Source organism: Falco cherrug, chromosome 7 (genome assembly GCF_023634085.1).
Source record: "Falco cherrug isolate bFalChe1 chromosome 7, bFalChe1.pri, whole genome shotgun sequence".
Classification (NCBI taxonomy): Eukaryota; Metazoa; Chordata; class Aves; order Falconiformes; family Falconidae; genus Falco; species Falco cherrug.
Window position 1 is genome coordinate 72,308,820 of NC_073703.1, and position 14,133 is coordinate 72,322,952.

General features: G+C 50.0%; 1 protein-coding gene across 2 annotated transcripts in view; it reads left to right on the top strand.

Annotated features, from left to right (window-relative positions):
• The window catches only part of TYRO3 (TYRO3 protein tyrosine kinase), a 42,309-nt gene extending 30,519 nt beyond the window's left edge, over positions 1 to 11,790 (top strand). For both annotated transcript variants that reach the window (XM_055716695.1, XM_055716696.1), the window contains 7 exons: positions 305 to 385; positions 2,088 to 2,180; positions 2,905 to 3,026; positions 3,329 to 3,438; positions 4,785 to 4,944; positions 6,337 to 6,473; positions 9,339 to 11,790. In XM_055716695.1, coding sequence (XP_055572670.1) covers positions 305 to 385; positions 2,088 to 2,180; positions 2,905 to 3,026; positions 3,329 to 3,438; positions 4,785 to 4,944; positions 6,337 to 6,473; positions 9,339 to 9,714 — 1,079 coding nt within the window. In that variant the 3' untranslated portion in view covers positions 9,715 to 11,790. The remainder of the gene's footprint in view (positions 1 to 304; positions 386 to 2,087; positions 2,181 to 2,904; positions 3,027 to 3,328; positions 3,439 to 4,784; positions 4,945 to 6,336; positions 6,474 to 9,338) is intronic.
• The last annotated feature ends 2,343 nt before the right edge of the window (positions 11,791 to 14,133 follow it).

Consider the following 14,133-nt stretch of genomic DNA (forward strand, 5'->3'; position numbering starts at 1 on the left):
GCTGGGATCCCAGCTTATACCCTGACTCTGCGTCGCCCATCTGGTAGGGGATTGCTCTCCTCCCCTCGTGTTTTCCTTTACCTGCCAGGACAGTGGGCTCTGCCTGCGGGGAGTGCTCCTTCTCCCCAGCGCACACGTGCTGGAAGCTGCTGGCTGCAACTGCGGAATGAAAAATGAAGCCAGTGGCTGCGTTACTTATGGTTATTCAGCTTCTTTGCCAGGGACCCCTGGAGTGAATCTGCTGTGAATCACGCTTTCTTCACAAGAAGCTGTTCCCTCACTGCCTGCTCTGGTCATTCCACAGGGGAATTTGGGTCAGTTCGAGAGGCGCTACTGAAGCTCGATGATGGTTCTTTCCAGAAAGTGGCAGTGAAGATGCTGAAAGGTAAGTGGGAGCAGGGCTACCTGAAGTACTTGAGAGAAGAGAGCTTAGAAAGACTAAATGCTGCCTGTCCTGTTCTCTGGCAGACGTCCCCTGACGCTCTTTACGCCTCTCTGAGCTTCCCACTCAGCCACTCTGCCCATGTTGTCTCCCGTCCCTTTCATGACAGTCTTTTTGTAGCAGCAACTCTTCAGGGAAGGACCTAAACCACCTTAGCTGCTTGTACAGCACCTGGCACGTGGTGAGTGCAGCCAAAGCCGAGTCGTAGCTACAGCTTCTCCTATTCACAGAGGATCTCGTTCAGTTGCTCGATTCAGCACAGCACTACATCGTGTGGTGCAGACAGCTCAGAAGGTCTGCTTTGCCCTGCTAACTCAGCGGTGGAAGATGGTGTTCCTCCAAGCTTATACCCTAGAGTCAACAGAGGAGTGTTTGGGCTGAATGCAGCAACAAGCTAACTCGTCTCAGTCAGGCCTCTTTGAGTATGCGGGCTAACTCCCTTCTCATTTGTCATTTGATGAGTGTACATAACATGTTCATCAGGCAGAAGCCTGTAACAAGCAGTTAATAGATGGCTATAAGTGAAAGCAAGTATGTGCATATATGCACATATATATATATATATATATATGTATGTTAGCCTATGTTATTTCACCCCTGTTGCCTGTAAGGCAGAAATAACTGTGACTGACTTAAAGCAGAGTTGCACTCACCTGTCCTTGGAGCTGGGTTTGGCTGCCACAGAATACCGGTTTGTACTAAGTGTACTAGTACCACATTAGTGTAAGTTGCATCGTTTTATCCAGTTCCAACAATAATTCTAATCAGTTTGCAAGCTTTTGTGTAGTCAGTCTACCTTCAGGCATCTAACTTGGGAACTCTGTCACCCTCCAGAGGCACCTTCATTCTCTGTGGACTGTAAAAAGGGAATCTACTTTTGTCTTCTGCATCATATTTAAATTACTTGCCTAAAGCAGATAATGCAAATACTCCCCTGCAGGTCTGGGTCTGATCTTGCAGCAGGGCTGGAGGACTCCTGCGAAATTCAGCAGCGACAGTGGGGGAGGTAGTCCACAGTCCACTGGGCTAATTCTTGATTATACTGATACACTTCCATAAATCTGGAGTAATAGCAATGAGAAATAATTTACTCCAAATTTATGCTGATGTATGTCACTGCTGAATTTGGTCCGGCTGGTGTGGTTATATACAAAATCTTAGCTCTAGCACCTTAGAAAGTTCAGTCACGCTAAGAGATGTAACAGTGTTGATCTTTCATGCCATCCTTACCGGAGATGAAGTGGGGTCTGCCGTACTCCAGGCCATGTCCTCAGCTTCAACATGTTCTTTAATTTTGTGTGATGTCTCCTCTCCCCAACACGGTAGTTTAAGTTCTTTTAGCCAATTAATTCTTACATCTTTAACCCACACAAATTGGCATGGCTTCCAAGGGAAGTTGTTGCTGGGAATGGCGCTGCTATCAGCAGGTCTTTACTCAGCCAAGAACCAGCTTACCAGATCCCCCCCCACCGTGTCCTTCCTGCCGCCCGTCCCAGGAGCTCAGCTCTGTTGCAAACTGGCTCATCTGGCTGTAGGTCTGAGAGGATGTGCTGTGCCACAAAGAACAAGCTTCTGGTAGTCATTATCTGTAAAGTCCCTTGGAGCCACCCACAGAGGAAGAAAACTTACAGCTGCTTTTTTCCAGCGGACATCTTTACCTCGACTGACATCGAGGAGTTCCTGCGAGAGGCTGCGTGTATGAAGGAGTTTGACCACCCGCACGTCACGAAGCTGATCGGTAAGCCAGCGCTGCTGCTGATGCCGCACAGCACCTCCGGCTCGCGCGGTCCCACGCAGCCTGGCGTGCTCAGCCCCGTGCTGTCCCAGAGCAGGGCTAGCGCAGCCGCTCTGCTCTGCCTGGAGACCTGCACGTAGCAGCAGGGCTCTTCCCTGGCCTAGAGGCAGGTGGAGCGTGTGTGAGCGCTCACAACACCCGCCCGCAGACACCGGTAGGAAGCATCTCTTATTTAAGCCATTTCTTTGGTTCTTGCAGATGCCATGGGGAGGGTGTGACTGGCTGAGATGTGTCTAAACTGCTGTGATACGTGGGCAGCTGGGGTGGTAGAGGGAGGGGAGATTGTGCCTTTCCAGAATACTGAGGAGGAGACAAGGCACTTGTGGGTGGGCACTGTGGAGCACAGGCAATCTCCGGAGGCTGCTCTGCAGAGCCTGGGGTTTGGGGCTCTCTGGTCTGGAGGGATCCTGGAAGCAGTTGTAGCTGGTTCTGCGAGGAGAGCTGAGAGGCACTAGGTGCTTAGTGCTGCCCCCAAAGTAAGTGGGGTTATAGGTGTCTTAACACCTCCTGGCATGAAGCCGTGCAAAGGAGCTTGGAGCGTGGAACCTACCCGCCAAAACTCCACATTTTCCTCCAAGTTTGTCAGAGACAGGCACAGCAGCCTGTAAGATTCCCCCTGGGACTGATCTGTTTGCTAAAACCCCTCTGCTGTGTGCGTCCTCATTAGGAGTCAGTCTGCGGAGCCGTCCCAAGGGCCGTCTCCCAATCCCCATGGTGATCCTGCCCTTCATGAAGCATGGAGACCTTCATGCATTTCTGCTGATGTCACGGATTGGCGAAAACCCTTTTGTAAGTCTGTCTTACTGTAGAATTTCTTCTGGGAGGGTATTCATTTTCAGAGGGTGTACTCGGATCAGCTCAGGGTTGGCCTCCCAAGCGCATTGGCAGATGACTGGACTTGAATACCAGGGAAAGTTGTGAGATGTGACGCTGAAGTATTTCATTCCACACGTGCTGAGGACCAACTCCTCCATGCCATCCCCTCCCTATATCCTCCGTACCTGCTCAGTAAGCTAGCAGCAAGTCTTGCAGTTTTGTCATACCTGCTTGGAAGTTTCCAGGAACAGAACTTGAATTGTCCTTTCTTTCAGAACTTGCCTGTTCAGACACTCCTCAAGTTCATGATTGACATTGCCAGTGGGATGGAGTACTTGAGCTCAAAAAATTTCATACACAGGGACCTTGCAGCTCGGAACTGCATGTAAGTGACCCATGAGTCATCACTGGTCTGCACACAGTGTTATGCAGCTGATTACAATGTGTTTGGAATTAGTCACTCTGATGGCTGTGTGTCAGCATGGGCTGTTTGTTCCGCAGCATAACGTAGCCAACGGGAGAGAATGGGTTTGGCTCTGCTGGGAGAAAGGAACTTCTATGGTAGCCTGAAGTCTGTATTTCTTGTGTCTGTTTTGAGGACTTGTTATTACAGTGTAAGAAACATAGAATTTCCCTGAAAGCTTGTGGGGAATGTCGCTAGAAATAATTGCATGGTGAGCACACTGGATGATCCCACATTGCTGTTCTTGTCCCCAAACTGCCTCGCCTGCTTTGAAGGGAGGAAAAGTCCTTTTTTATCCTATCCACTCTGCTGCTTTCCTGAGAATGGAGTAAGGAACAGCCCATCCTGGCAGACAGAACTCTGCCTCTGAGCAAACCCACGACAACTGGTAAAATCCACCATGAGGCACAGATTTCCAAAGGCGTTTGAATGCTCAGACGTACAGACAGGAGCCTGATAGTCATAGTGAAAAATGATGGGTTAGCCTCTTTTGACATCTATGAGAAGTCTGTACCGATTTCCCATTTTTAAACATCTGAAAAATACAGAGTTCCTCCAGTGGAAGCTGAGTGCCTATCTCGGCACATCTGGGACAAGCAAGGGGTCCTTTATGGGGCTGGGAGCATGCAGCCCTTGTGGGCTCTCCTTGCACTGTCGTAGAACCATAGAATGGGTTGGGTTGGCTTGGAAGGGACTTAAAAGACCGTCCAGTTCCAACCCCCCTGCCGTGGGCAGGGACACCATCCACCAACCTGTGTAGGTTTAAGTGGGTGAAAGAGCAATGCAGACCACTAACCAGGCCTGGAGAGAAGACGTTGCAGATCAAGTTGGGGCAGTTGTAATAGGCAGTCTGGGCAGGAACCCTGTGGTTTTTTAATTGCCTATACAGGCAATTATATATATAAAAAATATAATATATATCTATATGTGTTTATATATAAAAAATAAGAGCACAGGCTTTAGTGGTAGCAGCAGGCACTGCAAATGTGCTCTGATAATCTTGGGAACTACAGAAAGTACGAGTTCACTTGGTGTAACAGGGTGGATCATCTAGGTGTAGCCATTTCCTTACTTCCTTAGTCCTAATTATCTCCTTGTTAGTCTCAAGGAACTGACCGAGACCACTAAACTATTTCACATTGGTCTTCAAGTAGATTCTTCTGGGTAATACTTGGTGAACTTTATACCTCAGTTCCCTGGATGTCACTTTTTTTTTTGCCTGACATAGCCAATATATGCTTTTCTCAGTCATGGAAACTTCCCCTTAGGTTGGATGAGAACATGAACGTGAGCGTTGCAGACTTTGGGCTTTCTAAGAAGATCTACAGTGGAGACTACTACCGTCAGGGCTGTGCCTCCAAGCTGCCGGTGAAGTGGCTTGCTCTGGAAAGTCTGGCGGATAATCTGTACACGACACACAGTGATGTGGTGAGTTTTGCTCTGATGCATTCGGGGACCACTTGTATTCCTGCTGAAACGGAGGAATCCTCCTCTGTTCGTTGAGGGTGGGAGAAGGCCCCGGTGATAGGAAAGGGAGTTTGCCGTGTGTTTGAGGCACAGTGCTAACTCTGCCTTGTGTGCTGTCAGAACTCAAGACTAAAAATACGTGTGAGCCTCTTATGACAGAAGACATGAACTCTTCTCCTCCTGTCCTTTGGTCCTTCATTTTTCAGTGCTTATCCCCATCCTGTCCTTCGCTTTTCCCCTTCTCCTCTTCCTTTCCCTCTCTATGCAGTCTCTTCTTTCTTACTTTTTTTCCTTTCACTTCTGCATGAGTTTGTAGGTGACATTTGAAGTGCACGTAACCCACATGCTCATGTACCAGTGCAGCAGAGATGCTCTATCCTTCAGCAGGCGTTGGTGGAACTTCATAGATTCTGGATATATCAGTGCTTACACACTCTTTCCCATAACTTCACCCCTGGGGAGTGAAACTAAACCCATTCATCTGAAGTGTTTGCTTCCTTTCCCTTTGGGTTGTTGGGGATTTTTTCCTTTCTGATACCTCCTCCCCTCTTCCTTGCTGTCTTTTGAGCTGGTTTCACACTGGTTTTGTCCTTCGGGCCTGTGGACTTGCCTTGCCAGTTATACATGTCACAGTGTCCCCGAAGAGATCACTGAGAGCGCCTTGTAACCTGGCTGCTGTGTTGCCGAGCGATGGCTGTAACCACTGTAGACGCTGTTGAGTGAAGGCTAGTTCAGCCAGCTCACAACAGGCACTGGCCAGCGTTTTGCTTATGAAAACAATAGTTTTTTGCACCAGGCAAACCTTGCAGTTCAGTTTAAACGTACAAGTACGACTGCTGCAGCATAGAGCACAAATGAATGTGAGCCGTAAGTGGTTGTTCCTTGCCCTGCTTATGGCTGAACTCTGCTTTCATTTGTGCCTGTACATTTCCAGTAACTCAGAATGTGGCTCAGCAAATTAAGAAACTGGTTTGTGAGGCCCAACCCAAAATCTTCTTACAGCTGGGAACCACGAAACTGATGCTGCATACCTTAAAGAACCAGAGGTAGGAGACACTGGGGAGAGGTCTGCAGGTGGAAGGCAGCAGTAGCTCCCAAATCCTCCCCTGCTCCACTGCAGGATGGGGCCAGGCAGGGCCTTCAGCTGTCTCCCAAGGTGATGTGTGAGCACCAGCAGCGTCTGATGGGTCATTCTTTGTTTTTGGGCTAGAGCTTGAGTAGTCCTTGCTTTGCTGCCACTCGCGTGACATTACCGCGGACCGGGAGGGTTGGCACAGTCTGGGTGTGCTGAAACCCTGCCCCAGTGAGCAGGGAACGGTCTGTTCACTTGCTCTATGTGCTGTTCCCTTTCAGTGGGCGTTTGGGGTGACCATGTGGGAGATTGTGACCCGAGGGCAAACCCCTTATGCTGGCATTGAGAATGCAGAAATCTACAACTACCTCATCAGCGGGAACAGGCTGAAGCAGCCACCAGAGTGCCTGGAAGATGTGTGAGTACTTCCTTGCCCTGCTGATGTGTGATTCCTTGGGCAGTTTGGCTCGCTGGAAGGAAACGGGGGCAGCTGGCTGGGATGCTGATCTGAATCTATCCACTTTCCAGTACAGAGAGGCATTCACTAGAAAGTCTCTGGGTTAGCTACCAGATACTCGCTGCTGGCAGAGCTCCCTGGAACCTGTGGTAGCTACCCAAGCAGCTAACTTGGCTCAAGGGATTGAGCAGTGTCAACATGCACAGCTCTTGGCTTTGTGGAAACTGTTAACTGTGTTTCCAGACCCTCGTTGCTCCCTACCTTGTCAGGCCAGCATCTGAGAAAAGAGATGAGTTTCATGGCACGCCCTGAAAGCTGAAGAGAGAAGAGATCTAGCAAGACTACGAGGAAACTGGATTACAGAGGCAGTGGCCTGCATGTGTCTTTCAGACCTTGGCCCAGTTTTCCAAATTGAATGTACTACTCTTACAAATATAGCTGGGTGAAAGAGAAGAGAGCAAATAGGAGGTTCTAAGGTTCTATAGATCAGTGTCCCACCTTAAATTACAGGTGGAAACAAAGCGGGACGACCTTGCAGATACTGGTTTCAGACATTTTCAGCCTGGCAGGAAAGACTCGGGTGGCCCATGGGGGAGCAGGCAGCCACATGCTGCAGCCTGTGCTACTGCCGCAGTCCTGCGGCCAAGGGACCGTGCCTGGCCAGCAGGTCCTGTGAGATGTTTGCTCAGAAACCCTTGCTGCGTGGGTGGTGGCTGGAGTTCCCTGGAGTCCACGCATGGGGCTGAGGTCACCCGGGGAGTGTCACCCTAACTTCTCCTGGGGTAAAAGCTTGCCCGGTCCGGACAAGGTGAAATCATTCCACTGAGTGCCCAAGCGAGCCTCTGTTTTCTCTGTGTCATCACAAAGCAAGACGTAGCCACGAGCACTGACTTGAGTGGCTCTCTCGAGCCATTCGTTGTGTGCAAAATGGGCAATGTGAAGTCCCCTTTCCTCCCTCTCCCTCCTGCTGATGGTGAATTACTTCATGTGGTTTCCTTTCCCCGGCCTTTTTTCCACATAGGGAATCATCCGTACTCTTGTCATTAAAGCTGTACACTTGTGTCTCCTCAGCAGTTCATTTGAACTGTTCCCGAGTTTAGATGAAAACATAGTTGTACCACTGCTTAAATTGATTATACGTCTCCCATCTTGACTGCTGTGAGTAGCTTTGGTTCCGGGCTGCGGAGCTTGTGGCCATAGGATGTTACAGGCACCAGAAGTCGAGAAGAGATTCAAAACCCTGCTAGGCGTTGAAGAAAAATGCATCCAAAAAACCGAAGAAGGTACAGCCTCCATTTTGAGAGGCCCTTGAGCTACAGGTTATTGAGACCTGAGAGAATACACCAGAAAGATCTCACTACGTGCTCACCCCCAGCTTATGTGCTTTCCCTAAGCATCCACTTGAATACTGGGCCAGGGTACTGGTGCACATGGACTTTCAGGCTGATTCAGTACAGCCAGTAGTTTTCTACCTTTCAAATGAATTTCTACTGTTTGCCAGCAAGGATAAAAAAGCATTTAATTTGGTGCCCCAGAATACGAAGTTTCTATTTTATCTGGAGCATTTAGAGTTATTGCTACTCTTTGTGAGGGATGTAAATCAGGATTAAGACAGCTGAACCATAGAAGCTTTCTGTAAATCTAGTGTGAGATCAAAAATAGTCTTGTAAAGCTGATAGCAAGCGAGGGACACAAAAAAATAAAAGCCATCATGAAATGCTTTCTTTCCCAGCAAAAACCATATCAGATTTTTTCCATTTGCAAGTTTAACTGAGGTTCGTTTGTCTGCGGTGTTTTTCAGTGCCAGTACTGTGCTTTGTTCCTGTTCCCTGCAGAACTGGCAACAGTAACGCGGTAGGAATGCAGCTGCCAGTCTTGTGGGTGATGCACAAAGAGGAGGAGGACAATGGCTCCGGCTGTGCTCCAGCCCATGGGCTCCAGCGGGAGGCCACGAGCGAGCACCAGCCGAGTCTGCTCACACTGGCCCTTGGGCAACCAGCTGAGCCTGCTCACACCGGCCCTCCGGCAACCAGGGCTGAGGCAGCTGGCGTCTGGCCACAGCAGAAGTGCTGCAGGACAGGGCCTGAGGCTGGTAATAGCGCTGAATGCATCTTCTGCCGCGCCGAACGCACCTCCTGCGTAGCAGGGGTGGCTCTGGAGCCTCTGGAGCGGAAGGGCTGTTCCAGCATCCCGCTTCCAGCAGTGAGGCTGCTGCCAATTCCTCGCGGAGCCCCGAGCAAACCCGCTGTGCCTCCTCCCAGCACCGCTGGCGACCCACCGGGCAGCCCCAGCACCACACCTCCGTTATGGGAGCGCTGAGTTAGCGCCGTGTGAAAAAAGAATATTCCGGAAAGAACTTGCACCCCGCACAGCTGGATCTCTGTTTTTGTTCTTCCTGTGCTTTATCTGCTCTTGAACTAGAATTCGGAGGGGTGGCTTCAGCTGTGGCAGAGGCTGTCGGGACGCCTTTTGCGAATAAATTCCAAGGCTGTTACTGGGCGGTGTCACGCTCAACTGTATTGTAGCTCTCCGGAGACAGTGGAACGAGATTTTTACCAAGAAGTTCAGCATCCTTTGACAGGGCTTTGGGGGTTTTTGGTAATGTCTAAATAATGATTTTGACCAAAATGAGAATGCCTTTGAAAACGCGAAGGACGAAGGAACTAGATCCGCAGTGGCTGCACACGTGCTGCCAGCTGTGCAAGGCCAAAGCCAATGTGTTTGGGGGAAAGTGTCTGTGCTTGCTGGGCTGCACGAGCCCTGGTTCAGAGGTGCAGGGGGTGGCTGCTCTGCTTCTCAGCGCTCTTGTCTCCCTGTATTTTGCAGCTACGATCTCATGTGCAGATGCTGGCATCCTGAGCCCAAACTACGTCCCAGCTTTGGAGTGCTCCGGTCCCAGCTGGAAATGATTCGGGGGAGGATGTCCACGCTCTCTTCCAGTCAAGATCCTCTCTATGTCAACATTGGGAAGGACAAAGAGGCGTCTGCGAGTGACCCTGCCCTTCACGCCTCCTTTGGAAACACGGACAGTGATGAGACCGTGGCTGGGGCAGCTGCTGTTGTCACAAGTGACTATCGCTACATCATGAGCCCCTTGTGCCTTGGAGATGATGCCGAGGGTGAAAGGCATCCAGATGGGCAGGAGGGGGAGGACAAAAGCCTTCTGTATGAGCTGGAGACAGAAGGAGAGAGGAGCTGTTAGCCTGTACATAGCAGTGACACTTTGCTTCCCTGGGACGGGATGTGTGCAGCCGCGGTGCCGTCTCACCTGGGGCTCTGGTGCCAGATCTGAAACGGCTTTGAACAGCACTGGCCAGAGCTCTTGGGCAGCTTTTGTAGCTTTCGCCACCTGTGTGGGCTGCAGCGGCAGACTGCTTGGAAGGACCCCAGCGACCCCTTGGATTTGGGGGAGGGGGGCAGGAGGGTTACAGGTCGATCACATCCCTCTGACAGGTGTTCAGAGCTGAGGTGGTCAGTCAGTCTATGCTCTGCTCCGTCTCACTGACTGCTGGAGCAGAGCCGAATACACCTTCTGTTCAGTCAGTGCTCACTCTTGTGTGGATGTTGTCGTCGATCCTGGCTGTGTGACTTCAGGACTGGTGTCTCTGAAAGCACTAGTGGGTATTTACACTATCATTCAGGCCAAGAGGGCAGAATTCCCCTTGTGTTCACTCAGCAGCACTGCCTAGACTTTTTGTCTACCTCAGTGGTTCTCAAACTAATCTGCAGATCTGCTTCTATCCAGCACTGAATTTGAACATCTGGCTTATTTCATGCGGTGACACTTGCTGCCTCCTCAGACCAGGGCTCTTTTAAGGGCTTCAGACATTTTGGTGTGTGATGAAATTAGAAAAAAAATGAAAATCCAGCATCCCACGTACCTCTTTTATATCTTTCTTTTTCGTCTGTTTGATGCCAGTTCAGGCCTGACTAGACTTGCAGCTGGCATTAAAATGTGATGGGAGGGAGAGCAGCTGGCGTGTGTGAGGACAGAATCCAACTTCAAAGGGATGGAAAGGAAACAGTGTAGAGAGGACTTAACAGCAGTATGGGGAAACCGTGCTAATTAATGCTAAGTGCTGCCCTCCAGGAAGAGAAGGAGACAGTTTAAATACAGAATGGCAGACTTGCTTCAGTTTCAGCGGGGAGCAGGATTCAGCATTTGCTTTAAAATAGGATTTGTTTCATCTTTTAACAGTCCTATGACTTTTTCAAGTAAGTCCTGTAGCTGCTGTAGTGAAGTGAAACCTGTTTTGGGAAGGGGGGGGTGTGTGTGTGTGTGCTGGAGGGAAGGGATCATCAGCTGGAAGCTCTTCTTCTCAAGTGAGAGTCTTCGTGGTGAAAGAGCTTGAGAACCACTGGCCCTCCTGTGAGGGAGGTCTTCTGGCATGCTGTAGAAGTCACATCAGAACATCGCCTGGTATCACTGCAGCCTTCCAAACAGGGCAAGGTTAATGGTTTTGCTCTTCGGGTTTTGTTCTGTTTTCCAATCAGCATGTCTGACTCACTATAACTGCAAGCGCTTGTGTGGTTTTTAATAATTTAATATTTTACTGTAAATCAGCATTTGTTTTGTGCAGTGGTTCCCAGTGAGGAGGTGCGGTTACATCTTACTCTACTTCTGCTAAGTATTTTCTAGATCTTAATTTCTTTTATTTCCAGTGTGCTGAAAACTCAGCAGTATCACAAGACTTAGGATTCCACATTGCTCTTCCTCAGAAGCGAATGCCACAAATGCCATCATTTGCTGAATTGGCAGAGGTGGGACCAATAAATCCAATGAGATGGCAGGTTTTGGTATCAGAACACTCCACCCTTCGATGCCCAGTATTTGCTTATTGTAAGGTTTGGGACCAACTATGAAATCCAGGTCCAGTTTTAGCCCTTAGTGAGAACACTTCCTAGGGAAGGGGAATTTCAGCCTGGGGCTTGGGCATGGGTCCTTTCTGTAAAGTTTCCTACTGAACAGTGATGTCCTACAGATGTCTGCAGGAGTTCAGGACAGTTTCTCAGTCGCAGACATGAACTGCACCATCTTATACCCCAGGCGGTACAGGGTTTTCTCTTAATTTAGCTGGAATGCTGTAAATGCAGGTGAAAAGATAACACCTAACAACGGGTAACAAAAACCTGTGCCGTGCACGTTTGCAGCGAGGGCAGGCGGCTATGCTCCCTGCAGCTGCCTGGGAAGCGCAGATGTACATACAGACTCTAACTTTGGGAAGCATGTCTTTAGTTTTTATGCAGTTTTTAATAATAAAACATGTACTGTGTCTGAGTCCCAGCCTCTTACCTGCGGCGCAGTTTGTGATGGTGCTCACTTATTGGGTGGAGGCATCGTGAAGCTGCCAGCCCCCAGCTCAAAGCGTCTTTCTCCCTTCACCAAGCAGGATTAAGCTGCTTCTGGAGGCACAGAACGTTGGGCCTCCCCAGGCGGCAGCTACTCTGCATCGCTCCAACCTGGAGACTGAAGGCTGAAATCTGGTGGGTGTGGGCCAGTGGTTCCACAAAGAGCTGAGCTCTGTGGCCACCACTGTGCGGAAGCCTGGGGAGATGTGCTGCATCCTACCTGGGAATGCAAAACCACTGCATCACTTCCTGCCTGCAAACTGTTGCCTGCACCCATCCAGCTGCTGGCAGCGCTCTCTGTGGAAGGGAGCTTTGGAGGCGGTGGGTAAAATTCAGCTGCTGAGTCAAGTGTTCCAAGCGCAACATAAAAGAGCCCCTGGATTTCCAGCCTGCAGAGAAGAAAAGCCATACCTCACGCTTTTATTCTTCATCAGCAAGCAGCACATTGCACGCCCTCTGCCTGCCAGCTCACAGAGAGGAAGAGTGATGGTAAACTGTACGAGCGCTCACCCCCCATCTGCAATGCAGGAAAAATGACTTCTGAAGCACGAAGCAGCTGATTTAGTTAGTATTTTAAGGTTCCATTGTCCAGTGATGCCCCTCGGACCTGGTTCCAATGATGATATAATCCTTTCACACGCAAGGCTGGTCGGACGAGGTACAAATGAGGCTGTTGTGGGTGGGAGGAGTGACACCAGCAGAAGAGCTAGTGAGAGAAGAGGGAGGGAAGGAGATTTTAAAACGGGGACAGATGGGACAAGCTGTGAAGACAGCAGACAAGGGAGTCAGAAAGCAGAGGTGGGGAATTTTGTATATGAAATCCCAGAACAGAGAAGGCATTGGTCCAGCCCCGGTGTCCTGCAGTGTGTTGCTCTTACATCTTGAAGAGGCTGTGGGCAGCTGGCCTGGCTCTGTGTCCGCTTGGTGACAGTGCTGTGACCCTGACCCCAGGGAAGCTTTACCCTAACAGTTCTGATTTAGGCACCAGTTGGGCACACTGGTTTCATAACTAAACCAAATGTTTCCCCCGCAACCATCCTTTTTTTCCACCCCCCTGGTACAGCATGCAGTCCCTCCGGTCCACCCAAGCAGCAGCCCTTGCCCCATCCCCGGTGGTGGGACAGCCGAGGGACACTGCACATTTCTGCTGAAGCAACCTCTGTCTTACACTGATAAGCCTGACCACACTCCTCCTCCGTCCACATCTGCCCAAGGATGGGACAGGATCTCCTCCATCCTAATGCAGGCTCAAGCCCCTTGGGCCAGTCGCAAGCTCGGCTGTGAGCAAGGGCACGGCAGAAGCTCACAGCATCGTCTGTGTTGCGTTGGGGTGGTTAATGCATGAGGAGAGATGCCCCCACCGGCTCCCGTGCCAGGGCTGACTGATGGGCCCTGGACCACGGGATGTGCTGGCAGCTCAGCCTGCAGACGCAGGGATGCTCCAGCCCAACAGGATACCTGCGCAGCGTGGGAACATCACGCTTAGGTTGATGGCTCAGCAGGTGCTTGCAGCGTGCGGATAAACCTCAGAGCTAATGCACAGCTACCCTAGGACCTGCCACCTTCCGTCCTGACCCGTGTTTGCAGGGAAGTCTTGCCGTCTTGACTCAGTAAAGATGCTCCCTGAAGTCAAATGCAATTAATTTTGAGTAAGAGTTTGAGTCTGGCTGACAATATTTGCACTAGATGTTTTCCTGATGTACATTCTGTTTTGCTGGCAGTAGTCATTCTCCCCTGATGCTCAGCAGCCACCAATTTTTGCAAATTTTTGTATTTTTTTTCCAGGGATTTCTGTGAGGGACCCTCATACACAGTCCTAATTTTATACTGATTTGTTATTTAACACCCATTATGCTCCCTTAAAACAGCAAGTTGTTCTACAGAGCAAAGGAAGCCTGGTCTCCTGTGGATTTGCATCCCACAGGTGATCGCAAGCCCCAGGTGAAGATTGCCTCTACTTACGGTACTCGCAAGACCCTTTCCCTTTGTGGAGTCTCTGATGTCCAATATGAAATCACTGAATTTCCATCTGCAGTGAAGGTACTGATGTGGCACTAATAGGCTCTGCCACACACAGCCCGTTTTCAGAGAACTTGCAGGAATTTAATTATCTTTGAGACCTCGATCTTATCATCCCATTTGGCTGAAATGAAGCAGTGGATTCCAAAGGTATTGGGGCCAACACGTGCAGCTGGTGATCAGAAAGCCTTGTTACCATGGGAAACGGAGCTAAAAATCAATTACTTAGTCCAAGAACAGAAAAGACCAACGG